A 26,188-nucleotide genomic window follows, 5' to 3' on the forward strand; every position below is an offset into this window, starting at 1 on the left:
CTTTCATTTTCATCAAGAGGCTCTTTAGTTCTTCTTTGCTTTCTGCCATAAGGGTGGTGTCATCTGCATATCTGAGGTTATTGATATTTCTTCTGGCAATCTTGATTCCAGCTTGGGCTTCATCCGGCCTGGCATTACGCATAATGTACTCTGCATATAAGTTAAATTAGCAGGGTGACAATATACAGCCTTGACGTACTGCTTTCCTGGTCTGGAACCAGTCTGTTGTTCCATGTCTGATTCTAACTGTTGTTTCCTGACCTGCATACAGGTTTTTTAGGAAGCAGATCAGGTTATCTGGTATTCCCATCTCTTTCAGAATTTTCCACAGTTTGTTGTGATCCACGCAGTCAAAGGCTTTGGCATAGTCAATAAAGCAGAAGTAGATGTTTTTCTGGAACTCTCTTCCTTTTTTGATGATCCAGTGGATGTTGGCAAATTGATCTCTGGTTCCTCTGCCTTTTCTAAATCCATCTTGAACATCTGAAAGTTCACAGTCCGTGTACTGTTGAAGCCTGGCTTGGAGAATTTTGAGCATTACTTTGCTAGCATGTGAGATGAGTGCAATTGTGCAGTAGTTTGAGCATTCTTTGGCATTGCCTTTCTTTGGGATTGGAATGAAAACTGACCTTTTCCAGTTCTTTTCCAGTGGCCACTGCTGAGTTTTCCAGATTTGCTGGCATATTGAGTGCAGCACTTTCACAGCATCATCTTTCAGGATTTGAAATAGCTCCCCTGGAATTCCATCACCTCCACTAGCTTTGTTCGTAGTGCTGCTTCCTAAGGCCCACTTGACTTCACATTCCAGGATGTGTGGCTCTAGGTGAGTGATCAAACCATCATGGTTATCTGGGTCATGAAGATCTTTTTTTTACAGTTCTTCTGTATATTCTTGCCAACTCTTCTTAATATCTTTTGCTTCTGTTAGGTCATATCATTTCTGTCCTTTATTGTATCCATCTTTGCATGAAACGTTCCCTTGGTATCTCTAATTTTCTTGAAGAGATCTCTAGTCTTTCCCATTCTATTGTTTTCCTCTATTTCTTTGCAGTAATCACTGAGAAAGGCTTTCTTATCTCTCCTTGCTATTCTTTGAAACTCTTCATTCAAATGGGTATATGTTTCCTTTTCTACTTTGCCTTTAGCGTCTCTTCTTTTCTCAGATATTTGTAAGGCCTCCTCAGACAACCATTCAGCCTTTTTGCATTTCTTTTTCTTGGGGATGGTCTTGATCACTGTCTCCTATACAATGTCATGAACCTCCATCCATAGTTCTTCAGGCACTCTATCAGATCTAATCCCTTGAATCTATTTGTCACTTTAAGCTCTGCTTAAGGATTCATAATTTTTTAAAAAGCAGTTCTTTGCTAAACACATATTTTGGAAACCAATAGAAGAGATGACGATGTTATAATTCTAAAACAAACATAAGCTTTTATTTTATTTTGATGGAGTCTGAACTGACACAATAGGAGGTACCTAGTTTTCATCAAATACTGGTTTGAAAATAAGTAATTTTTGTCAGAAACATCTCTATCAAGCAGATCAATGTCTCAGGCCAAGGAGGCAGAACAGAAAGGGATGAGTCACTGCAAATAAAAAAAATAAAAATCCAGAGAACTGAGGAGGCCTGGGAGATGTTCTGAGGGAGGAAGATAGGGAGTTTTTAGGGAAAGAATAGGAGACTTCTGGACTGTGGTCTACAATACTAAACAAGCCACTGGGCATGGGCAGGCCAGAGCAAGAACAGCCCCGCAGTAATAGTCATAATAACCACCTTAAGGCAGTTGCTAAGCATCTCACATGTGTGACTGTATTTTAATTGTCACAAAGCGCCATGGGCAGTTTGTCTAACTGAACTCACTGGACAGATGAGGTGACTAAGGTTAAGTCATTTCCAGGGTCACCCAGTTAAGGCATGAACCCAGCTCTGACTCCAATGCCCATTCTCTTTTTGCTGACTCTATAAAATCTTAAGATTCTAAAATACCTTAAGTAAAAGACTCTAAAGCCAGAGCTGAGTCCCAAATGCTCTTGAGTCACCCTGAGTGCAGAGTGGGAGGGTGTGTGGGAAAGGTGACCAAGCGGTCAGCAGATGGACACCTTCCGTCTCAGGCTCGCTCTAAGGCACATGCTCACCGAGAGGGCTTGTGGGCAGACCTGTCAGCTTAAATTCCCTCTCGCTACTTGTCTCTTGCCAAGTGTGTATGGTTGAGTTCACATAATTTAAATGTGCGCGTGATGAGACTCTGCTTCCTGCAACAAAAACCTACCCATGTGGAAGGGATGAAACAATCATGGATTGAGCTTCTGGGCATGGCTCCAGCTTCTTTTGGTATATATTTTTTATTTTGTTCTCAGAAGCAAATCTGTGCAGTAGGTATTGTTCCCAGCACAGAATGCCTGATGAAACAAGCAAATTGCTGCATTGTCATGTTTTTATAAAGTGGCTTAGTTGGGATCAGAATTGGCTTCCGCCTAAGTGCAAAGTGAATCGACTTCTGCTGGAGTCCAAAGTCAGGGCCCATTTTATGACATCAAAACCCAGCTGGTGGGGAGGCTGCTGAGTGCCCCGGGGTCCTCCTTGTGAAATTCAGTGACTGTGGAGAAGGGAGGAAAAGAGGGGCTTTTCTTCACAGAGTTCTTCTTGACTCTAAGAATTGAGGGGGGAAAACTGGAGAGGCTGTGGCCAAGAAACCCCAATTACTGGGCTTCTTCTCTGGGCTGACTGGCTTTGAGGCACCTAAGGAACCTGCAAAAATCTACCCCCAGCCAGTGGAAGAACGCACAGGACACTCACAATGAACCCCAAGTCTATTTGATCAACAACTCATCCAACTTAGGAAAATCCCAAGTCACGGTCATTTCTTTCCTGTGCCTTAAAATGCATCACTTGATCTTCCTAGAGCAGATTAACCTTCCTAGTTATGATCTGCAAAGCCTAATACTGAAAATAAAAAACACATCTAGTCCTGACCAGCTAAAATTAGAGGAAAATAGGACACCAAAGATGACAGGGAAAGCTGTCTGGCATTGACATTTTCCACAAGAAATGAGTTAGGTGGCCAGCTAGCTCTCAGATAAGAAAGCATGTGTGCATGCTAAGTCACTTCAGTCATGTCCAACTCTTTGCAACCTTATGGACTATAGCCCTCAGGCTCCTCTGTCTATGGGATTCTCCAGGCAAGAATACTGGAGTGGGTTGCCATGCCCTCCTCCAGGGGATCTTCCTGACCCAGGGATGGAACCCACGTCTCTTTCGTCTCTTGCATTGGCAGGGGGTTCTTTACTGCTAGCACCTCCTGGGAAGCCCCTAAGAAAGCATGGACTCCTCTCAAATTGAAGATTTCAAAAACAGAGTCACTATCCTGCATTCAGGAAGGAACGAAAGAAGCCTGTCTTATGAGGGAGAAAGTTGAGGGGTTTCTGAAAGAATGAACCCAGCCAGACTTACAACCACACATCCTTTGTACCCAGGAGCCCCCTACCCTTACCCCATGTAAGCAAAGAGCAGAGGATGAGGCTCTCCAATAGGAAATCTAGAGCTTATTTCATGATGTACCAAGCTTCAGCCCAAAGGACAACATAAAAATAAACTCACCATTCGATCCAGCTGAAAGAGCTGTGGGAAGAAAAGTAAACACAGCAAAATAAGCATACATTTGGTTTGTTATTAAACTCAGAAATCAACAAAAAGTGAAGTGAATGCTGGAAATGGGATTGATGTCCTTTCCAAACATTCATTCTGTCCATCTCATCCCACATAGACACCAAAAATGCTAACAACAAGTGAATCACTTACTTTTTTCCTTTCTGAAATGAGTTATGGAAATTATTGCACAAGCCAATTTATATTTTTACAGTGCTATTTTATTATAATGGGAAATCTTCTCTTTCTTTTCTTTTTTTTTTGTGGGGGGGTGGTGGTAATTATTTGGAATGATAGTCTCTAAAAGGCAATTGGTGTTTTGGACAATCTAAAATTAAAAGAACATATTATCCAGATGGTTTCAAAGTTTAACAGTTCTCTAATAGCCTTGTCGTCAATCAACGGTAATTTGGAGTTTCAGTTTGAAAAAACTACCTTCTACCCCTTCTGTACTTTAATCTTTGTATCAGCAATGCTAATATATAGATGCTGATATACTAATCCCCTACCATCCATGTGATGGAAGATTATTATGTGTGAGGCCCTAATATTTGTGAAATTGATGCTAACATAGCTTCCAGATGCCAGTTTTCAGTGATACCTTTAAACAAATTAGCTCACCTCTGGAAAAATCTTCCATCTTAAAAAGTTTAGTATTTAGAGACTCTGACCTACACCCCCTTTGATGCAACCACATACCTGAAAGCTTAGGTTGTGTCTTTTTCTTTTTGCTTGAAACTTTTAAGAACTCATCCATAAGCAAGTCGTTAGCACAGTCTCTCTTGTCAGGGTCTGGTTCAAAACACTTCAATATGAACGCCTTGGCCTCTGCTGACATGGACTCTGGGATCTCTGGGTGGACTTTAAACATCCCCACCTAAGACACAGCACAACACAGCTTCTGAATAACCATCTCATCCCATCCCATCACTTGGTGACCTAATGAGACAAGCTCCTTTATCAAATACTACAAATGTGTGGCTTTTTTCAAAGTGAGACAGGACCTGTTTTCTGTAGGTTATGGAAAGTTTTCAGTGTTTTTGTAACTTTATCAATGACATAGGCACAGTAATTAGCTTAAGATATTAGACAGAGCTGCTGCTGCTGCTGCTGCTAAGTCGCTTCAGTCGTGTCCGACTCTGTGTGACCCCATAGACAGCAGCCCACCAAGCTCCTCCATCCCTGGAATTCTTCAGGCAAGAACACTGGAGTGGGTTGCCATTTCCTTCTCCAATGCATGAAAGTGAAAAGCGAAAGCGAAGTCGCTCAGTCATGTCCAACTCTTTGCAACCGTGTGGACTGCAGCCTACCAGGCTCCTCGGTCCATGGGACTCTCTAGGCAAGAGTACTGGAGTGTGTTGCCATTGCCTTCTCCAGTAGACAGTGCTATGAAATAATAATTCAGTCCTCAGAACTTCATGCTTGGTTTTTTTCATTTATGAGATCTCATCGAATCCTCCTAGCAACCCAGTGGATTAAATATGATCCAAGTTACAGCAATGAGAAAAATGAGGCTCACAGGGGTGAGGTTACATGATTATGAAAGGGCAGAGCTGGGAGTGTGAACCTTCATTTGTTTGGCTTGAAGACTGTGTTGTTTCTCCTGTACCATGATTTGTGAATGTTCTTCCCTGTCTCAAATTGCCTACGTTAAAAGAGATATTTTAAAATACTTAAAATTAAACAAACAGTATTTGTATAACAATGAGAATGTTCTTCTCATTGCTGTCATTCTAATTTCTTTCAGCAATGTTTCATGTATTTAGTACAGAGAAAATTTCCTAAGGAAATCTTTTGTTATCAAATAACAAAATATTAATTTATTATATAGATAAGATACATTTGTACTAATTATAAAGCCTTTACTATGTATAAGACATTGTTTTAAGTGCTTTTCACATATTATCTCATCCACTCCTCAAAAACTTTCATTAGATAGGTACTATTTTTATACTCATTTTATAGATGAGGAAACCGATGCACAAGAAGGTTAAACAATTTACTCAAAGCTAGTAAATAGCTTGACTGTGTTGGAGCCTGGATTAAAATGATGCAAATCAGTGCCAGAGCATGCTATTTCCTCTAAAGCATGTTGCTTAATAATCCCTGCACCGATGGGTAACAGAGGAACATTTCAGAGTGAAGTCCCAGAGATTGGTGAGAACTTGACAGACTGGCCAAGAAGAGAAAGACATCCATTCATGCCCAGAAAGGCAGATCTCTGAGCAGCTCATTGTTTTTTTCAGGTGTGGTTATACTACTCATTTCTGTATCAGCAGCAGCCCATCAGCTTGTCTCCAAGCTTCAGGTAAACCAAGTTTGGTACAAACATAGAAGGGACGTGACAAATGGTCCCTCATAAGAGGGGTAATCACAAATGGAGTAAGTGCTAGAAACATGGTCAGTGGCAGGGAAAGGAATAACAAATTACAATCAAAAGTCTGATGCCTCAGAGAATAGCAGAGATGTGAGCTTCACTTCCTGGGAGACAGGGGTTCAGTTTAATATTCCTCTGGCTCAGTGGAGTGGCAGGTGAAGACTGCAGGGATTCAGGGGCAGGTCACTGTCCAGGCCCCGGATGCTGAACCTGTGGCCCCCAGGCTCTCTCTGGTCTATTTCCATTTCACATGCTCCCTATTTTGAGAGCTGGAGCTGCTTCCTTTCCCAGCCCCAGAAGAGTTACTAATGGGCAAAGTAACAGGCTGGAAGAGTAGATAGATGAGAATAAGGTTGATGTACTTAAAACAACTATATCCTTTTATCTACGGAAACTTTAAACTATAATGATAGAGGAGAAAAGCAAAACATGTCTTTAATACCTAAATGGATAAAAAATGTTTTTATATGTCCCTCAGTGGAAGATTTTTCAGACTGTGTTTTCCAAAGGGCTTAAATCATCTTCCGTGGAGTGGCGCGTTAATCATACTGCATCGTGAAAAGGTGGTCAAAGGGCATTACACTGAGTCTCACTTGGTAGCTGAGTGAGAGATGTTGAGAGAGACCCTCCATGTGAAGCTGACCGAGGGGAGTGAAACTTGAACTTTAGATCTTAGATTGTGCTAGCTCAGGCTCCTTTCCTTTTGCTTAAAAAAATACGACATACAGACATGGAACTCCAAGAGCCGTAAAGAGCTTCAACCACTGATTTTTAGGACATTTAAGATATGAAATATGACCTTGAACATAGCTGCTTGTGGTTCCCCCAGTTCATAAAAGGGTGGTTTTCCAGTGGCCATTTCAATGATCGTGCAGCCCAGAGACCAAATGTCTGCTGCCTTTCCATAGCCTCTTGGTCCTTTATCTATTATTTCTGGTGCCATATACTGGAGGGTACCTGGATAGAATTCAAACACAGTTACAGTTTAAAAAGAGAAAACAGAGGCACTAACAACAGTTTCAAGTTATTTACATAAATAAGAACTTAAAAGCATGATTCAGGTCTTAGTATCTCATCTTTTTAAGTTCCAGTTTTCTCTGCTGCTAATAAAAGGGGAAATAGCAGTTTTCATAATGGATTTCACTAGTGATATAAACATATCTTACTAATATTATCTGTTTATGAATAGATACTTCCTCATTTCCTAGACAGTACAGTGTAATTGAGGCATCATTTCATTGGGACCTCTTCGAAACTTCTAATAGTCATTTGAGAATAACAGAAAATACTCAACACGCATTTTCTGCAATCAGTTTTTCAAATACACGGAGATTCCCTTTACGTATACTTCCAATCTTTTGCAGGAAAAATCTGGGTCATTCATCCATTTCCTTAGTCTGTTATTTCTCAATTCCTGATTGAATGCTCAGTTCTTCTGTTTTCATACTTATTTCTTAAACATGAAAACATAAAAATTTCTGAAAGCCATTGTTTAAAATAATGTAAATAATTTTGGGTGTACTTTACTCTGTAAATCTATCGTACATGGCTTCTGCTGTGAGCCTGTGGTCCAGAGAATAACAGATTTAATGGGTTAAAGTCAGGTCATGAGCCATCAGTATAAACAAATCACTGGAGTGAAGAAGAGTAGAATAAAAAAGAGAGGAAATTTAAAAGGCTTCATGGAATCAAGGAGTCGAAAAGTGTGGTACGATGCAAAGAGCACTACACGGGGGCCAAGAACCCCTGGTTTTAGTTCTGATCTCGTACTTCCCAAGTGGACACGAACTTGCAATTATCTTATCAGTTACAACTAGAGGCCAAATTTATATATCTAGTTTGGAGTGATTTCTCAAAATCCAGCAATTAGTCAGGAGTACAAATAGGAACAGGAAATTGCCATATCCCCAGCTTCTGATATAAATGATGTAATCAGCAAACAGGATCCAAGATACCATAATAAATTACTTCAAATACTGAAGCATTTGCCAAAAGAGCCACTTGAGCATTTTCTTATTCATAACCAATAAGAGACATTTTGATAAATACAAGGAACACCTTTGAATGCTCTGTGCCTGAAAACTACTGCACAAATTTCCTCTAAACAGTTCCTATAAAACCCATGGTCAAAGGCTAGAAACTGGCTGTAATGTTTTTTTAAAAAGTGAAAGTGTATTATTTTTGTCAAATTTTGTCATCTTGCCAGGTTTATCTTTGAGATCTCATCATTACATGATAGTAGCTCATGCTCACAATCACATACAACTTCACCTGTCTGTCCTCAGCTTACATCAGTCATATTTTTGAAAGAAAGCATTTCACCTGGTGAAGGATAAGGTAAACATGCTCCTCAAATTATTACTCGTAGTACAAAACCGTTACAATTTCTCTTCATTGATAGTTCCCCCTAAAGTGATCATTTTTTACAATGTAAACAAAATTAAGTGATCACTGAGAAAATATGAGCTGAAGCCTACCACTCTTATTATCTGTGGACCTAAAATATATTTAATGGAAGAACTGAAGTTGTACTAATATCCCAGCAGGAATGACAACTGACCAAAAATATAGTGAATTTTAAAAATTGAATAATTCAAGTAATATCTTTGTAAGTAAATTAGTGTTTTGATTCATTAGATAATATTTCAAAGAGTGGTATTTGACGATTGTGTTTAATTATCCCCCATAGATCAGGTACCAAAAAAGCAGGTTTAATCATGTGTTCAAATCTGCTCTATTTACTCCATAAGCACATGATACGGTATTTTATATAAAGAGATTTACAGAGCTGGATAGTGAAGATCAAACCAGTCTGAGCATTAGCCCAAGGAGAACAGTGAGAGTATTAAGTCTAAAACCCAGACCTCAAATATCTTCATTAGAATAAACAAATTACTTTAAAATCAGCTATTTTAGAATATCTTTACCACTACAACCACCTGGGGAGCCACAAGACAATAGCTAAAAGTTGCACCCCTGATGTCGCCTTCCCTTCCCTCAGGCATTTCGTGGATTAACACTGCCAGAAGGGCTTCCCAGGTGGCTCAGTGGTAGAGAATCCACCTGCCAGTGCAGGAGACGCAGGTTTGATCCCTGGATTGGGAAGAACCCCTGGAGAAGGAAATGGCAACCCACTCCAGTATTCTTGACTGGAAAATTCCATGGACAGAGGAGCCTAGCAGGCTACAGTCCATGGGATCCCAAAGAGTTGGAAAAGACTGAGCAACTGAGCACAGCACAGTTCTACGGGCCAGGCACTTAGAATGCAGGAGTGGCCAAGACAGACAGAAATCCCAGGGCTTGTGCAACTGACATTTTCGCAGTGGAAGACAGACAGCAAACTATAGTAACATACAGAAGTAAATTACAGAGTATGTTAGAAAGTGATGTGTTACGATAAAATTAGAAAAAAGCAGGAGAAGGGGATCAGAAGTGTCCGGGGAGGGCTGCCATGTAAATAGGGCAATCACTGGCCTCACTGGCATGATCTGTGAGTTAAGACTTGAAGGACATGAGGAACTTCACCATGCAGACAGCTGGGAGAAGACTGCCATAAAAGGAAAAGGGTACGCAAATGTCCTGCCGCAGGATCCTGCCTGATGGATCGAAGGAAGTGCAGGAAGGCCTGTGCAAGGTGGGAAGGGTAGGAAGTGGGCCTAAAAGGTAACAGACTCTGAGAAGGTCTGAGCCTTGTGCATCATTGTAAGGACTGTGGTGTTTGTTACTCCAAAAACAGAAAGCCATCGAAGTCTCTGAGTGATAGGGCTCGATTTATGTCTATATGGGATTGCTCCGGCTGTAGAGTTGAGGGGAGACAGTAGTGGAAGCAGGAGAAAAGGCTACTGAGATCATGCGTGTGAGAGGTGAGGGCGGGAGCCAGGGAGGCGCAGAGGAACTGGTCCAGATTTGGACATGTTTTGAAGACAGAGTTGATGGGTTTCCTTGGCTGACTGAGCTGAAGGGTGAGAAAAGAGAGGTGCAGTGGATAACTCTAAGGTTGGAGTGGTCAACCGAGACAGGGAAGAGTGTGGGTGGAACAGGTTTGGGGAAAAGATAATTCATTCCATTTGGCGTGTTAAGTCTAGTTGAATTGCAGCTCTTTGACTTACAAGCTTTGTGACCTCAAGCAAACTATTTAACCTCTTTGAACCTTAATTTTCTCACCATAAACTGGGATAATGATACGTAAGGATTAGGCCTGACATACAAATTTCGATGCAATAACATGTAAAGCACTTAACACAGTCTGGATGCAGAAAGTGCTCCATAAAGAATAGTTGTGGCTGCCTTCCTTCTCATTGAATCACGAAGAAGCCACACAGGCCACTGTCTTTTGACTCAGTTCATCAGAGGCTGCCTACACCTGTGACTTCACCAGCGCTGAATTAGCACTGGGAGGCCCGCACACCCCAGGCCCTCGTGATCAGTGCCGGGGACCAATCCACACGTGTGTCACACATGGACACCATATGAGGCCCATGCAAGAAGTTCAAGCAAAGGGCTCCTGGAGAACCACTGTACTACAACTTCTCTGGGGATTAAAGAAAATGCTTAAGATAAGCGGCAGATATTAAATTAACATCTTCCCCAAATCAAATGTCTGAAAGTCAGGATTTTCCTCGCAGAAGTTACTGAGACTTGGCAGTATTTAAAGGGTCTCTTGCCAAATGGAGGGAATATGAGGAAAAGAAATGTAAATATATTTAAAGTTACTAGAAGGCTGGAATTCATTTTGTTTAAAAAATGCATTCTAAATGGGTTTGATTGTGTCCCGAAATACCCACTGCCATGAGAGTAGGAACTGGATCAGAGGCATTGCTGATTGAATGTTCTGAGACTTCAGACTTTCTCTTTCTCTGCCTTTCCCCCTTCCTGGCTTCCACAAGAGACACTTCAGCAAGGTGGAGAGAAAGACGGACTGGAGCAAGAAGCTCAAAGCAAAGCGCAAAGGGTGGATTAAAAATCTGAGTTCTATCACTTATAAACTCTTGTGACTTTCAGCTGTGACATCTCTTCTCTCTCAATTTCTTCATCTGCAAAATGGAAGTACTGCCATCACGTCACAGAATTCAGAAATGAGGGCATTTGGACAATCTGTTTTATATTAGACCAAAGATTATCCATTACAGTATCTTTTTTTTTTTTTCTAAATCTCTCTCTCTGATGATAATAAGAATTTAATTATTACTGCAAGATTTGTGGGATTTTAGTTCCCTGACCAGAGACTGAACCCGAGCCCAGGCAGTGAGAGCGCTGAGTCTTAGCTGCTGGACCGCCAAGTCACACATGTGACCACATAGACTGCAACCTGCCAGGCTTCTCTGTCCATATGATTCTCCAGCAAGAATATTGGAGTGGGTGGCCATGTTCTCCTCCAGGGGATCTTCCCGGCCCAGGGTTCGAACCCACATCTAATGCAGCTCCTGCATTGCAGGCGGATTCTTTACCACCAGGGAAGTCACAATAACAGGAACTTAACACTTCATGAGGAGAAAGCAATGGCACCCCACGCGAGTACTCTTGCCTGGAAATCCCATGGATGGAGGAGCCTGGTAGGCTGTAGTCCATGGGGTTGCTAAGAGTCGGACATGACTGAGCGACTTCACTTTCACTTTTCACTTTCATGCATTGGAGAAGGAAATGGCAACCCACTCCAGTGTTCTTGCCTGGAGAATCCCAGGGACGGGGGAGCCTGGTGGGCTTCTGTCTATGGGGTCACACAGAGTTGGACACAACTGAAGCGACTTAGCAGCAGCAGCAGCAACACTTCATGAGAATCAGCAGAATGGAGTGATGAAAACTTGGAGGGGAGAGCAGGGCTGGACTTCCAGACGTCCTCTCTATAACTGTTGGGCAGTCATTAATCTCTATGAGCCTTGGTTTCCTCTTGGCTACTGTTACCTTTTTGGAAGTCACTTTGTCTCCACCCTCTCAGGATTTTCGAACGGAGGGAGCTTAGTAGCTGCATTGCCTAATTTCTCAGCAAAGCTTTCTCTCCACCCTACTTCTGAGTTAGTGAGTCACTTCCTTTTTTTGAATTGAAATCTTAGTTATTTAGGTTGTGAGTAGGGGAATAGACCACAGGCAGTAAACAGATTAGGAAAGAAAGAACTCATAGTCCAAATGGGAAGTGATTAAAGTACGAGTAAGAATCACTGAGAGGCTGGGCTAAAGAAATGTTAAAAAAAGAAATGTTGTCAGGATTATAGTGGTTGTAGACCAACCAGGAGAGAAGGAATGACATGAAAAGAAAAACAAATAACAAATTGAGAGTTAAAAAAATATATATCTTCAGCAGCATTGAGCAGGAAACTGAGTTATATAAATACAAGGTAAGCAATGGTCAGATGAAATTCTGTATAGCATTTTTCAGCGCGCATCAAAAGATACCAACATGAATGTTGGTAAGAACCCAGACTAAATTTATCTCTCACATCATACTCAAACACAGCAATTATTTCTTTAATTACATAAGATCTGTATCATCACTGCGAAAACATACCAGTAAAAGTTTCAGTACATGGATTTATGCCAGCAAGCCTCTTTGATGTTCCGAAATCAGAAATCTTGAGAACACCGCTGTAGGTATTAATCAACACATTGTCACCCTAGAGAAGAAAGAACTTCAATCAGAAATGCTATCTTTCTCCCAATACTGTTTGTTATTGGCTTGAAAGTCGAATAAGAAAAGGTGTCCTTACAGCAAAAAGGATACTATTTCTATATTCTTCCTTAACAGTAACATCAGTAGTGAATTATTGACACCATTTTTGTTTACATGCTATCAGTTCACAATCTGCTACTCGGGTCACAAGGTGAAACGAGGTTTATAGATAGTATAACACAAATATTTGTGTTTGATATGAGTATGATTAGTTAAATTATATTTATACCTTCCTAGTACTTGACTTATTCTATGCTGTTTTATTCTTTTCCTGGAATATTTAGTGGCAGCACAAATAAATGGACATTCGTGTTAGTTTGAGGATAGTAATATTAACTTACTTTCAATAGTCCAATTTTGTTATAAATTTATTAGTTCTAAATTTTCCCTTTTAAAGGAGAATTTCACAGATTATCTAATTTTAGATCAACCCAGGAGTATATGATATGTGTGAGAAGTAGGGATTTTATTTTTTTCCTTCTAACTATTCATCCATTAATTGAACAAGTATTTATTGAGTAGCTATTATGGGCAAGGATACAAAGATTAACCAGCCTACAAGCCTCTTGGGAGCAGGGACCATATCCTTGTTAATTTTGCTCCGTTTAGCTTCTAGCCTCATGGAGCACCTCAAACAGTGCCAGCCATGAAGTGGAAACTCAATCTTTGTTGGCTGAACATGGTTAAGGAGTTTATTCTTTGGGTAAACGCGGTAAGACATGACTATCAATCAATACCTGACTCAGGGCAGAGTGACGTATATCTGCTGTTTCTAGGACTTATTTATCATTCCAAATTCGTTCTCATAAGAAAACAATTTTTGCAAATAAAACAATTACCCATCAAAGACATTACAAGAATGAATCCTAGTGCAACCTACCTTTATATCCCGGTGAACTATCTGATTATCATGGAGGTATTTTAATCCTTCCAGTATTTGCTTTGTATAAAAGCCAATTGTTTGCTCATTGTCTTTCAGTGGGCCCCATTTGGAACGAAGGAGAGCAGAAAGACTTCCTGTAAGTAGGGAGAAACAGTGGATAAAATCTTATTTGAATGAATTTTTTAAAGCATGTTAGTATTACAACATTAAGCTAACATTTATTGGTTATTAACAGTGGCCCAGGTATTATACTAGACACAGTACTTGGGTTCAAATATAAATAGGAAAGTTCCTGCTCTGTTGATGGTCTTTATCAAATACAGTTGAAATGGCTACCTGGGGCTTCCCCAGTGGCTCAGTGGGTAAAGAATCTGACTGCAGTGCAGAAGATGCAGGTTTGATCCCTGGGTTGGGAAGATCCCCTGGAGAATGGAATGGCAACTGATGGCAGTATTCTTGCCTAGAGAATCCCATGGACAGAGGAGCCTGGCAGGCTATATAGTCCATAGAGTGGCAGAGTCAGACACGACAGAAGCAACTTGGCACACATACACAAAAGACCACTCAGTTTGCAAACCTTAATCTCCCAATAAACTCTAGGGGCTTCCCTGATAACTCAGTTGGTAAAGAATCCATTTGGGTTTGATCCCTGGGTTGGGATGATCCCCTGGAGAAGGGAAAGGCTACCCATTCCAGTATTCTCTCCTAGAGAATTCCATGGACTCTATAGTCCACGGATCACAAACAGTCAGACACAACTGAGCAGCTTTCACTTTCAATAAAGTGTAAGGTTTATGTCAAAATTTTATTTACATTTACACAAATTAAGACCTGTAAACTAATAAATTCCATTCAGTTTTACTCTTCGAGATCCTAGAAACATTTTTAAAAAGTTAGTCTTTTTTTTTTTTTTTTTTTTGAGGTTTTCCTAAACTTTATTATTTTTATTGAGACATAGTTGATGTACAGTATTATATGTTTCAGGTATATAACATCTGACATTTTTAAAGGTTATTTTACATTTATAGTTATGATCAAACATTGGCTATAATCCCTGGGTTGTGCAATATATCCTTGTAGCTTATTAATTTTATATATAGTAGAAACCTACACTTTTTAAAGAAAGAAAACCATCTCTTACCTCCTGGGACCTGCTCCATGAAGATTTTAATGAAACCGTTTTCACTGAAAGAGCCCAGATACTGGACAATATTTTTGTGCTTCAGATGCTTATGCAAGGCTATTTCTTCATGCAGGGGCTGGGAGTATCTGAAAGACATGCAAATGTCAGTGAGCTAATTATGTCAGACTTTCTTGTATAAATTTAAGCAATACAAATGGGAAATTCCAGCTAAATGAATTCACCCATATATGAAATAAAATATGACCATCTAAGGCCTTTATTTTTCATCACATAAATTCGCATAAAATGTGAAGCTGGAGCCTTGGTAGGGTTTGAGGGGAACTGTGTCAGATACTAGTCTAGGTCTTTGTATATATTAGCTCATTTCTCACAACAACTCCATGAGAAGGTATTACTAAGATACCCATGTTACAGATAAGGAAATTGATTCACAGAACTAACCTATCCAAGATTTCCAAGCTAGTAAGTAACAGAACTAAGATCTGAACCCAGGAGAACTGAAATCACCCACACAGCTCACTGTCACATTCATATTCCATTCGCTTCACACGTTTATTATTTCAGGAGATTCCTTCCCAGGAAGACAAAATTGCAAATAATTTTAATATTCATTCCAGAACTTCCCGAAAGGTCCAACAACTCTTCAGTAAAAAAATATAAAACCATTTATATGCCAAGTCTCCTTGATTCTATTCTATCCGGTCCTACTGTATCAAATTATTTTTTATTCATTCCTAGCTGAGCCTCCATACTGAAAGACCAGCTTTAGACCAGACTTCAAAATCACGTACTTGGTATATATTGCTTTATTAAATTTTATGATGAAAGAATTTTATATTTCTGGAACAGACAGAACAACATTTTTTTATGATTTTCTGAAGTACTATGAAGTTTGTAGACTTTTAACAATCCTGAGTATTAATATATTATCATATATTATGTTAATATAATTATTGTATAACTTAACTGTGGTAGGGTGCCAGCAATGATGAACAGAGACTCATAGCTATTTCCTAATATTTTTTCTGTTGTATGATGGAAGCTACAGGTGTGAAAAGCACTCACTATAACATAAAATATAAGCCTGATGCCTCATAATTTGCTTCAGTGCTACATGCAAGAAATGCTCAAATTTTACAGAGGCAAATCCATATAAGCAGAACGGATTTCCTGGAATGACCATAACAAATACTGTAATCAGTTAGTATTGAATAACATTAGTAGGTTGCAAAAACCCAAATTCATTTAATTATTTTTAAAATATATTTAAATTTTAATTTATTTAATTGGCTTAGCCACGTAGCTTGCAGGATCTTAGTTCCCTGATTAGAGGCTGAACCCAGGTCCCTGAAATGAAACTGCCAAGTCCTAACCACTGGACCACAAATTGATTTAATTTAAACAAACTTTTATAACCTGTGAAACATTTCTCAGAAAGCTGCCAGCAACAACCAAAAATTGACTTGTATATTAGATCTCTTACTCATTTTACTTTTCTTCAGAATTGTTCTAGGAGCTAAAGGCTTGTATTAAACTAAACCCCTTAACAAGATATCAGTTAGGGACAATACCATTTTGACTATTGCTAGAATGAGATAACGCAAGAAATACCAGTATATAATGTTACCAAGGAGATGCTTAGGTAATGACTCTCAACTATGAAGACATTTACAAGTTACTTTTTCTATGAAGTTTAAAATGCTTTATTGATGCTAGTTAATAAGATCGCTCTTGATATGCAGGAGATAAATCAGTGGCAATATTGGGCCAATTCTTCAGATTTGGGAGATCAAGATGACTGCATAATCTGAAGCAAGAGGCTCACTCAGTTGATGACAAATAATTGAAAGGCTCTGACCCCCTGACAGCCTATTAAATATCAATCATAAATGTTTAAATATAAGATAGTGAAGAAATAAATATACAACACACGCTTCTCCTTACGTAACCAAAGGATAGCTCAAAAGTTACAATAATAGAATTCATCCTAGCTGAGAATAAGGACTCTTCTCCAGTGTGGAAACGATTAGTAACACCTAGCAATTCTCACTAAATGTAAGTGAAAGTGTAAGTACCACACACTGAATAAGCATGAAATTATAATTTGTTCAGGTCAATAAGCAACACTTGTCTGTGGGAATTACAAGAAAATCCCATTTCTTCTCAATTACCTATGACAACAGAAAGAAAAATGGTATAGACATTCAAAGATACTTAAATATGCACTTAGCTTTGAAAAATTAATATATCATACATGTCTCCAGAGCACCTCTCCTGAGTCAAATTCCCACTACAACCATTCAAAGCACTGAAGTTCCCAACCTTGGCTGGCTATTTTGCATCTCCTGGAAGGATTTTTTAAAATATTAATGTGTATGACCTACCCTAGAATTTGGGGGGTTATGGCCTGAGCATCAGTATTTTTTAAAAGTTCCCCAGGTTCCTCTAAAACATAGCTGGGTGGAAATACCTGACCTAGGAAAATAGTTGACAAATGTGTAGAATGTTAGCGGAAGCCAACTCAAGATGTACAACTAGATGGGACAAATTATGAGAGTGTCCTTAGAATCCAGCAGCTTGCTCTTATGACTACTCTGATGCTCCAACGAAGTGTTTTTAGAGTGAGGGAACCACAGAAGAAGCTGCTTTTGTTGCTATGACCTTCACTACAGATGGTAGTGTTTAGTGTATGCTGGATTATGCATTATTCACACCCATCCTACCATCTTAGCAATTATCCTTTGTAACTGCTACCTTTTTAAAAGCCACCTTGAAACTCTCCAGGTCACAAAGGTAGAAATGCTTTTTGTGTTGTATCTCACAATAACATTATAGACTTCACCTTAATCTTCTCATAGAGGTAACAAAAAGATGCCCCACAGCAGCTATCAAGAGAAGGGCTTGTCATGCAAGTGTTTTCAAACAAACCACATTATGCCAAATGGATCTTCACTGGTGGTGGTGTACTCTGTGTATGCACAGTGGCAGCTGAATAAACTTAAGCTACAAAGACAGTTTTCAAAGTGGTTTTCTTCCAAGTGACTACTTACATTTATCTGGTGGTGGGGAGGAAGGTGATATTGCTAAAGACAATCCTTTTAAATTTTATATCGCTTAAAAATCCACTCTATGTATCAATATATAATACTTAAGAACCTATAGGAATATTTGATGAAAATTTTAATATAACACACACACATACATATATATATTCCCTTGTGTATCTAGTGAATAGTTTCTATCACCATCCCAGAAGAATTCATACTTATGTCTCATGAGTTAACCAAGGAGAAATTGCAAAAATACCATAGAAAACCTAAAACTGAATTTACTGTCTACCTACCTAATATCCATTCCTCCCTTTTTCTGTGATTTTGTTTGGAGAAACAACTAGCCAACTTAAAAACTACTGAGTTTCTAACCTCCTTCATAGTCAGGAGTGGTCACTTTTGGCTAATGAAACAAGAGGTGAAAATAGGCTGGACATTTCTGAGAAAGTTCGTTTTCCTTTTCCCTCTTCCTGTCTGGAATGTAGATAAGGCAGAGTGACCACCTGTCAGAAAGTCATGTACCAAGAATGAAGACCAAGGATGGCAAAGCAGAAAGAGAACTGGGACACTGGTTACAGGGGAACGAGGAGTGTCTTTCTGTGCTTGTGGTAATCAGAGAAGGCATCTCTGAGGGCTTGAGAACTGAACTTGGGACCTAATTGATGACAACGAGGCAATCCCGCCAATATGTAGTATTGGTGGCCCTGATGGAAAAAGAGAGGTCAGCGTGGCTGCAGAGGAGGAGGCGAGGCCACAGAGGGAGGCAGGTGTCTGTGTTAAGGTTCCTGGGTTTTGTGTTGTAAGAACTCACAGCTAGGTTTTAAGTAGTAATGACATGATGTGATTTCAACTTGAGAAAGAGCTCTGTGCAGTCTCTGAGGAAGGGATTTCTCTAATAGTCTTTGTGAGGACCAAAGACTCACAAGAGTATGGGACTGCCCTATGACTGTCTCTCCAATGTTGGGGGACATTTCATCAACTTTTTTTGCCCTGTGACGTCACTTTTCTGACGGCTTCAACAAGAGTCGATTTCTCAGTTGGTCCAGCTTTCCACCTGCAGTTTAGAACGGAGTGTTGACTTCCAATGTCCTTAACACACCTGACCGGAAACTGGAACTTCTGGTTCAAACCATTTTAGCTGGTGCTTATTCCCCATGTATCTATATAATAAACCAATCACAATGAAACATAACCTGAGCCCAACACACACGGGCCATTCCCTTTTCTACTCTTTGAAAGTCCTCGTTACCATGGAGATGCCATCCTTCCCCAACAGTCTTGGGCTTGAATCACTGAGTGATGCAGCAGCTAAACCTCAGAGGGAGCTAATTAAAGCCACAGAGTTTTCAGACAGTTTCATTAATTAGAATATCACCAAAATATTTTGTAAATGCTATTAACAACTGAAATACCTTAGAAAGCAGCTTTGATTAGTCACAATTACTGTACCTGCTGTCTCTCTCTGGGATTTCCTTAATGGCGATTCTGACTTGGTTGCTCAGATCTCGACCTGCATAAACTATCCCATAAGTGCCTTTTCCTAATACGACTCTGTCACCATTTTCATCGTATTCATAGTCATACTACGGAAAGACAAAGGGGGAGAGAAGATTGAAACATTAGCTGCAGTCCACATTTTAAACATCAACTTTTTCCAAGAGCATTTTTCCTTATTTTATCAAATGATTTTAACAAGGAAAACAATAAGATGAGGTTCTAATGAACAGTTTCAAGAACCAAAGAACAAACAAACGCAGAGCATCGTGTGTTCCTATTTTCCCAACTGTGACAGACACCGGGCGGTGGGGGGTGGGGGCGCCAGAGAGAGACTATGTATTGAAATCCATAGAAGCGCTTCTCCAAAAGCCCACTCGGATTCTTTACCCACTGAATCCTGTTTATCACTGATTCTGAAGATGAGTATGATTAGCATCAATGTCTCTCAATAGCTATCACACTGAATTAACTGTTCTTTGGTTTTTCAGCTTTTGGTACCATCAAAGCATTTCACACTCTGCCAGGAGAAGAAAACCACTCAATGGCTTTGAGTAAGAAGAAACTTTGAGGTCTTACTAGCTGACAATATTAAGCAAGGATTATTTGTACTTTACCCCTGTTCCCAATTCCCCAAGCCTCAAAACATTTTAAAAGTGAAAAATGGGGACTTCTCTGGCAGTCTGGTAGTCAGGACCCTGTGCTTCCACTGCAGGGGCCATGGGTTCTATCTCTGGTCTGGGAACTAAGATCCCACATGCCTCATGGCATGACTAAAAAAAAATAGAATAAAAAAAATGTTTTTTAATGTAAAATTTTTAAAAAAATTTTTAAATTTTAAAAAAGGAAAAACTTCAAAATGAAGTAAAAACGTCATTTTTGATGCAAAAAAGGAAATACCTACAGCCCTAAACCCATAGTGGCAAGCATCTCAGTCGAATATGGAAAATAGCATCAAATAAATGAAAGGGATATAGTGACCTTTAGAACTTCCCAGGTGGCTCAGTGGTAAAGAATCTGCCTGCCAAGCAGAAGTCACGGGTTCAATCCCCGGGTCAGAAAGATCCCCTGGAGAAGGAAATGTCAACCCACTCCAGTATTCTTGCCTGGAGAATCCCATGGACAGAGGAGCCTGGCAGGCTGCAGTCCATAGGTCACAAAGGAGTGGGAAACAACTTAGCAACTAAACGACAACAACATGTGACATTTGGTAGACATCTCAGACCTGGAGGCGTCATCCACAAAGGCATCTTTTGTTGTGGACTTAACCTACAGGAATCATAGTCATCAAATGATCAAGCCATGTCTATGTAAAAGCCCAATGTAAAACTACAGACCAACAGGAGAGACCATAAAAACAAGCTCCTTCTTTTGTCTGTATTTTGCTAGAGTATAAAACTAGCAGCACATAGCTAGGTTCAACTCACAGAAGGGTTGGGTTAGCCATTTAAAAAAAAAACAACTGATTTCTAACATTTGTATATCAGCAAATTTAATATTAACACACAAAATAATCCAAAATAAGATAATGATCATGGATTTTGACACTAAACTAACAGCATAGCCTTAAATATAGAGAGCTGATAAAATTACAAAGAAAAAAATACAATATAAACCATAATAGGTTCTAAATAGAACCCTTTTAGAAACCAATATATCTAGCAGACAAATTCAAAATAGAGACCCTAATGGCACAAATAACAAGTTTGGTATGGTAGATACAGAGATAGCGACAAATTCCTTCCATGCATATATGAAAAATATAAAATAGTCACATATTAGGCCACAAAGAAAATTTCAACAAATTTCAAAGAACAGCTATGATAAAGACCATGATCTTTGACCACAAGATACTAAAAATAAGACAGCCAAAAACTATATTTGAAAACTGAGCATTGCAATTAAAATTATCAAGGGATTAAAAAATAAATGATCATGGGAATTACAAAGTAGTTCAAAAAGAATGACAAGGAGAGCATTGCACGTCAAAAACTACAGATTTAGAACTATGTACATAAAATTTTTCATAGTTTTAAAGAATTGCATTAGAACACAGAAAACTTTTAAATGATCAAGTTAAATGGTCAATAAAATACACAACAAGAATATATTACTATCCAAAGAGAGTAGAAGAGTTTCTGGTTTTGGCAATATGGTAGGCTATGTACAGGAAAATGTTCCCACCAAAAAAAACTAGACAAAATTAAATAGACAAACTTTAAATGTCTAGTGTGTGTGCTCAGTCATGCCCAACTCTTTGCTACCCCATGGACTGTAGCCCACCAAGCTCCTCTGTCAATGGGATTTTTCCAGGCAAGAATACTGAAATGGGTTACCATTTTCTACTCCATTAAATGCCTAGCTGGGCTTATAAAAAAGTAAAGAAGACTTCTAGGAACTAGAAATTACAAGGAAAAGGGACACTACAGGGATAATCACAAGAACTGATGACCTTGCAGCCCAAGTGCTGGGGGTGAAGTCTTCTAGATTTATAAATCTAGGGCAGAGGTTGGCAAACAGTTTCTGCAACGGGCCAGATATTGATAATTTTCAGATTTGTGAGCCATATGATCTCTATGGCAGCAACTCAACCCTGCCATTGTCAGTAGCTCAGTCAATACAGAAGCAAATGGGCATGGCTGTGTTCCAGTCAAGAGAAGTGGTGGGCTGGTTTTGGTGTCTGGGCTGAAGTGAAGTGAAGTGAAATCGCTCAGTTGTGTTCGACTCTCTGTGACCCCATGGACAGTAGCCTGCACCAGGCTCCTCCGTCCATGGGATTTTCTAGGCAAGAGTACTGGAGTGGGTTGCCATTTCCTGTGTCTGGGCTACAGTTCATCAATTCCTTATCTGAGACTTTGGTCTTAATGCTCACTGGGGATAGCAAATGAAACCTGGTGCCTATGGAAGGTGAAGAGATGGAATACACAAAACCAGGGTCCTTGAAGGACTGTAATTTGGTGAAAGGGTATATTAGAAAAAAGTCAGCCCACAGCACTGAGAAATGAAAAGAAAACTTTGTCTGTCTTAGATTAAGCTCTGAGTGGACAAAGTCTCCTCTGAATACTTTCAACCACTGGCTGACACTCTGCTGTCTGGAGCTCAAATGGACAGTTGTCATTAATACCCATAATCTGTATCGAGCCTGAAAAATTCCTGAGTGACAACAGAAACAAAGCAAAACATTTAAAAGAAGACTCCCTTAACACAGGCTATAAAGGATCCACCAGTGAAATTAAGTTCATAATCAAAAATTTAAAAATATATAACAAAATAATTCACCATCAGTGAGTACTGGTTGATTTGACAAGTATCACTCTAAAATAAGTACATTTAACATAAAGATATAAAATAAGAAATCCAAAATATGAGGAAAGAATGAAAAGTGAAAGTGAAAGTGACTCAGTCATGTTCAACTCTTTGGGATCCCATGGACTGTATAGTCCATGGAATTCTCCAGGCCAAAATACTGGAGTGGGTAGCCTTTCCCTTCTCCAGGGAGTCTCCCCAAATCAGGGATCAAACCAATGTCTCCCACATTGCAGGGGGATTCTTTATCAGCTGAGCCACAAGGGAAGCCCAAGAATACTTGAGTGGGTAGCCCATCCCATCTCTAGGGGATCTTTCCAACCCAGGAATCAAACCAGGGTCTATTGCACTGCAGGAGGATTCTTTACCAACTGAGCTATCAGGGAAGCCCTTGAGAAAAGGATAAAGACACTCTAAAAAGGGCCAGACAGACTTGAGACAGATTCAAACATAACCTCCAGAAATTGAGCCCTAAATAGGAAAAGAAAAAAATAAAATTCCCAATCAGATATGATATAGGGAAACTACAAAATATCAAAGGCAAAGAGAAGATGATAAAAGGAAGCAGAGAATTTTTTTTTTTAAAGAACAAATAACCCACAAAGGCAGGTAATCTGGTTACTCAGCAAATTCTCTGAGGTACACACTCTCAACTTGAGAGACTACTATCACAAAGGATGAGGAAGATGGGGGGCATATTGTTACCAGCTCGTTTATTTGCTTCCAAGAGGCTTCCAAGCCTTGATAGAGGCAATCAGGTTGTATTCTTCCGGAGAATGCTATGCCCACTACCATGGCAGGACTTGGTGAACACGGATCTCCCTATCATGGACCCTACTCTGCCAGAGGAAAGAGGCCAAGCTCTGGAAAAGAGATATCTACTTTTCCAGTGGCAACACTTTACCCAATGTACATTAGAGAATACTCCTATTCTAGCAATCTGACATATGGCTAAAGATTGTCCTTAGACCAGAGGAGAAAAACAGTTATGTTTACAGGATAAGAGAATGGGAAGCAGGGATCATTTAGCAAATTCTCCAGACTGGAAGATACTCCAGCAAAGAGGCAGTACACACAGTCCAAAAATTCTACTTGAAGGATCCCAAGTCTCTACATCCAACTCTCAGTCCAGACTTTCGTCATGCTATACCATGCATGCTGGAAATCTACCAGCCAGGACCCAGGCTGGCAGGAGGCAGGACGGGGACCATCATCAAAGTCCTGTAACTCATCTTTGCCAGTGTGGCCTATCAAAGGGAGGGAAACCTACACACTGAATCTAGTACTACCACCACCTTACATTATTATGATGCACTGGTAGTGCAGTCGCCAAGTCGTGTCAGACTCTTGTGACCCTATGGACTCCATGCCAGGCTTCTCTGATCATGGATTCTCCAGACAAGAATACTGGAGTGGATTGCCATTTCCTTCTCCAGGGGATCTTCCTGATCCAGGAATTGAACTCGGGTCTCCTGCACTGCAGGCAGATTCTGAACCGACTGAGCTGTGAGGGAAGCCCCTTTTATAATGCACTATATAATTTTAATTATCATAATTAAAAGAAAAAATATCAGCTTTTAATAATCTACCTCATTTGATGGTCATAATAAGCCTATGTCATAGCAGGAAAGGTCTATGATTAGCTCCAGTTTACAAATGATCAAAAATATCTTCCACTGAAAATATGTGAAAATGGTGGTTTAAACCTAGCCCATCAGATCCTACCAAGGCCATAGAACAATCTTTTTTACAGTTATCAACATTCAAAAAACTAAGATTATGGCAGCCAATCCTATCACTTCATGGCAAATAGATAGGGGAAAATGGAAACAGTGGCAGATATTATTTTCTTGGGGTCTAAAATCACTGGGGACAGTGATGGCAGCAACAAACTTAAAAGACGCTTGCCCCTTGGAACGGAGAAGGCAATGGCACCCCACTCCAGTACTCTTGCCTGGAAAATCCCATGGATGGAGGAGCCTGGTAAGCTGCAGTCCATGGGGTCGCTAAGAGTTGGACACGACTGAGCGACTTCACTTTCACTTTTCAGTTTCATGCACTGGAGAAGGAAATGGCAACCCACTCAAGAGTTCTTGCCTGGAGAATCCCAGGGATGGTGGAGCCTGATGGGCTGCCGTCTCTGGGGTCGCACAGAGTCGGACACGACTGAAGCGACTTAGCAGCAGCAGCAGCCCCTTAGAAGAAAAGCTATGACAAACCTAGACAACGTATTAAAAAGCAGAGACATCACTTTGCCAACAAAGATCCATATAGTTGAAGCTATGGCTTTCAGTAGTCATGTATGGAAGTGAGAGTTGGACCATAAAGGCTGAACAACGAAGAATTGATGCTTTTGAGTTGTGGTGCTGGAGAAGACTCTTGAGAGTCCCTGGACAGCAAGATCAAACCAGTCAATCCTAAAGGAAATCAGTCCTGAATATTCATTGGAAAGACTGATGCTGAAGCTCCAATACTTTAGCCAGCTGATGCAGAGAGCCAATTCATTGAAAAGACCCTGATGCTGAGAAAGACTGAAGGCAAGAGGAGAAGGGGGTGACAGAGGATGAGATGGTTAGATGGCATCATCAACTAAATGGACGTGACTTTGAGTCAACTTGGGGAGATGGTGAAGGTCAGGGAAGCCTGGTGTGCTGCAGTCTATGGGTCACAAAGAATAGGACACAACTGAGGGACTGAATAACAATAACATCAGATTCTAGATTTTCTATTCTTCCTACCACCAATGCTGCAGGAAAATCTTTTTCACAGTGTAAGAACTTAGAAGATAGATCTCAGTTCTGTTTCCAAACACCAGTATTGTAAAGATGTTCCAGTATATTCTTGGTATCCACTGAATACCCATATACATTCAAGCAGACAGAGGGTAGACATCTGTTGGCCATCTTAGACTCCATTCTTCCCTTTCTCCCCAGGTCACATTGACTGCCAAATGCCACTAGGCTGATCCTCGCTGCTCTTGCCTCAGATCAGGCCCTCCTTGCTTCTGTGTGTGTGTGCGTGCTCAATCGCGTCAGTTGTATCCATCTCTTTGTGACACTACAGACTATAGCCCACCAGGATCCTCTGTCCACGAAATTCTCCAGGCAAGAATACTGGAATGGGTTGACATGCCCTCCTCCAGGGGATCTTCATGACCCAGGGATTGAACCTGCATCTCTTATATCTCCTGCATTGGCAGGCAGGTTCTTTACCACTCGCACCACCTAGGAAGCCCCCTTGTTCCTGTATTATTCTACAAATCCTCAACAGGCCTTCCTGCTACCTCCTACCCTGTTGCTCGGTTTTCCAACTCACTCTCCAAAAAGTTAGCAGTGAACTTCCCAAAGTCTAAGGTTCCCAAGTGAACTTTCCACATTCATACCACTGCTTCTGCTTTATGTGTTCCTCGTCACTTTCAGGATCAAATCCAAACTCCTTGGCCTGGAGTCAATACCCTTCAGAATCTCTTTGCTGCCTCTGTGTCCAGCCTGCTATCTCATCAATGTCCTCCAAAAACTCCCAGTGAAGTTCCCCAGATCTTTGTGCCTTTATACATAGGCGTTTTCTACCTAAGGAGTTCTGCCTCGTCCTTTAAAATAAGGAAGCTTTCTTGAACTGTCC

The 26,188-nt window shown here is 40.2% G+C and overlaps 1 protein-coding gene across 1 annotated transcript in view; it reads right to left on the reverse strand.

Annotated features, from left to right (window-relative positions):
• Positions 1–26,188, reverse strand: part of MAP3K5 (mitogen-activated protein kinase kinase kinase 5) — a 229,254-nt gene that overhangs the window by 34,422 nt on the left and 168,644 nt on the right. Inside the window, 7 exon segments of the mRNA XM_005899101.3 lie at positions 3,602–3,622; positions 4,349–4,526; positions 6,826–6,983; positions 12,529–12,634; positions 13,571–13,707; positions 14,715–14,842; positions 19,217–19,350. Coding sequence (XP_005899163.3) covers positions 3,602–3,622; positions 4,349–4,526; positions 6,826–6,983; positions 12,529–12,634; positions 13,571–13,707; positions 14,715–14,842; positions 19,217–19,350 — 862 coding nt within the window.

This window comes from Bos mutus, chromosome 9, assembly GCF_027580195.1.
Source record: "Bos mutus isolate GX-2022 chromosome 9, NWIPB_WYAK_1.1, whole genome shotgun sequence".
In the NCBI taxonomy this organism is placed as follows: domain Eukaryota; kingdom Metazoa; phylum Chordata; class Mammalia; order Artiodactyla; family Bovidae; genus Bos; species Bos mutus.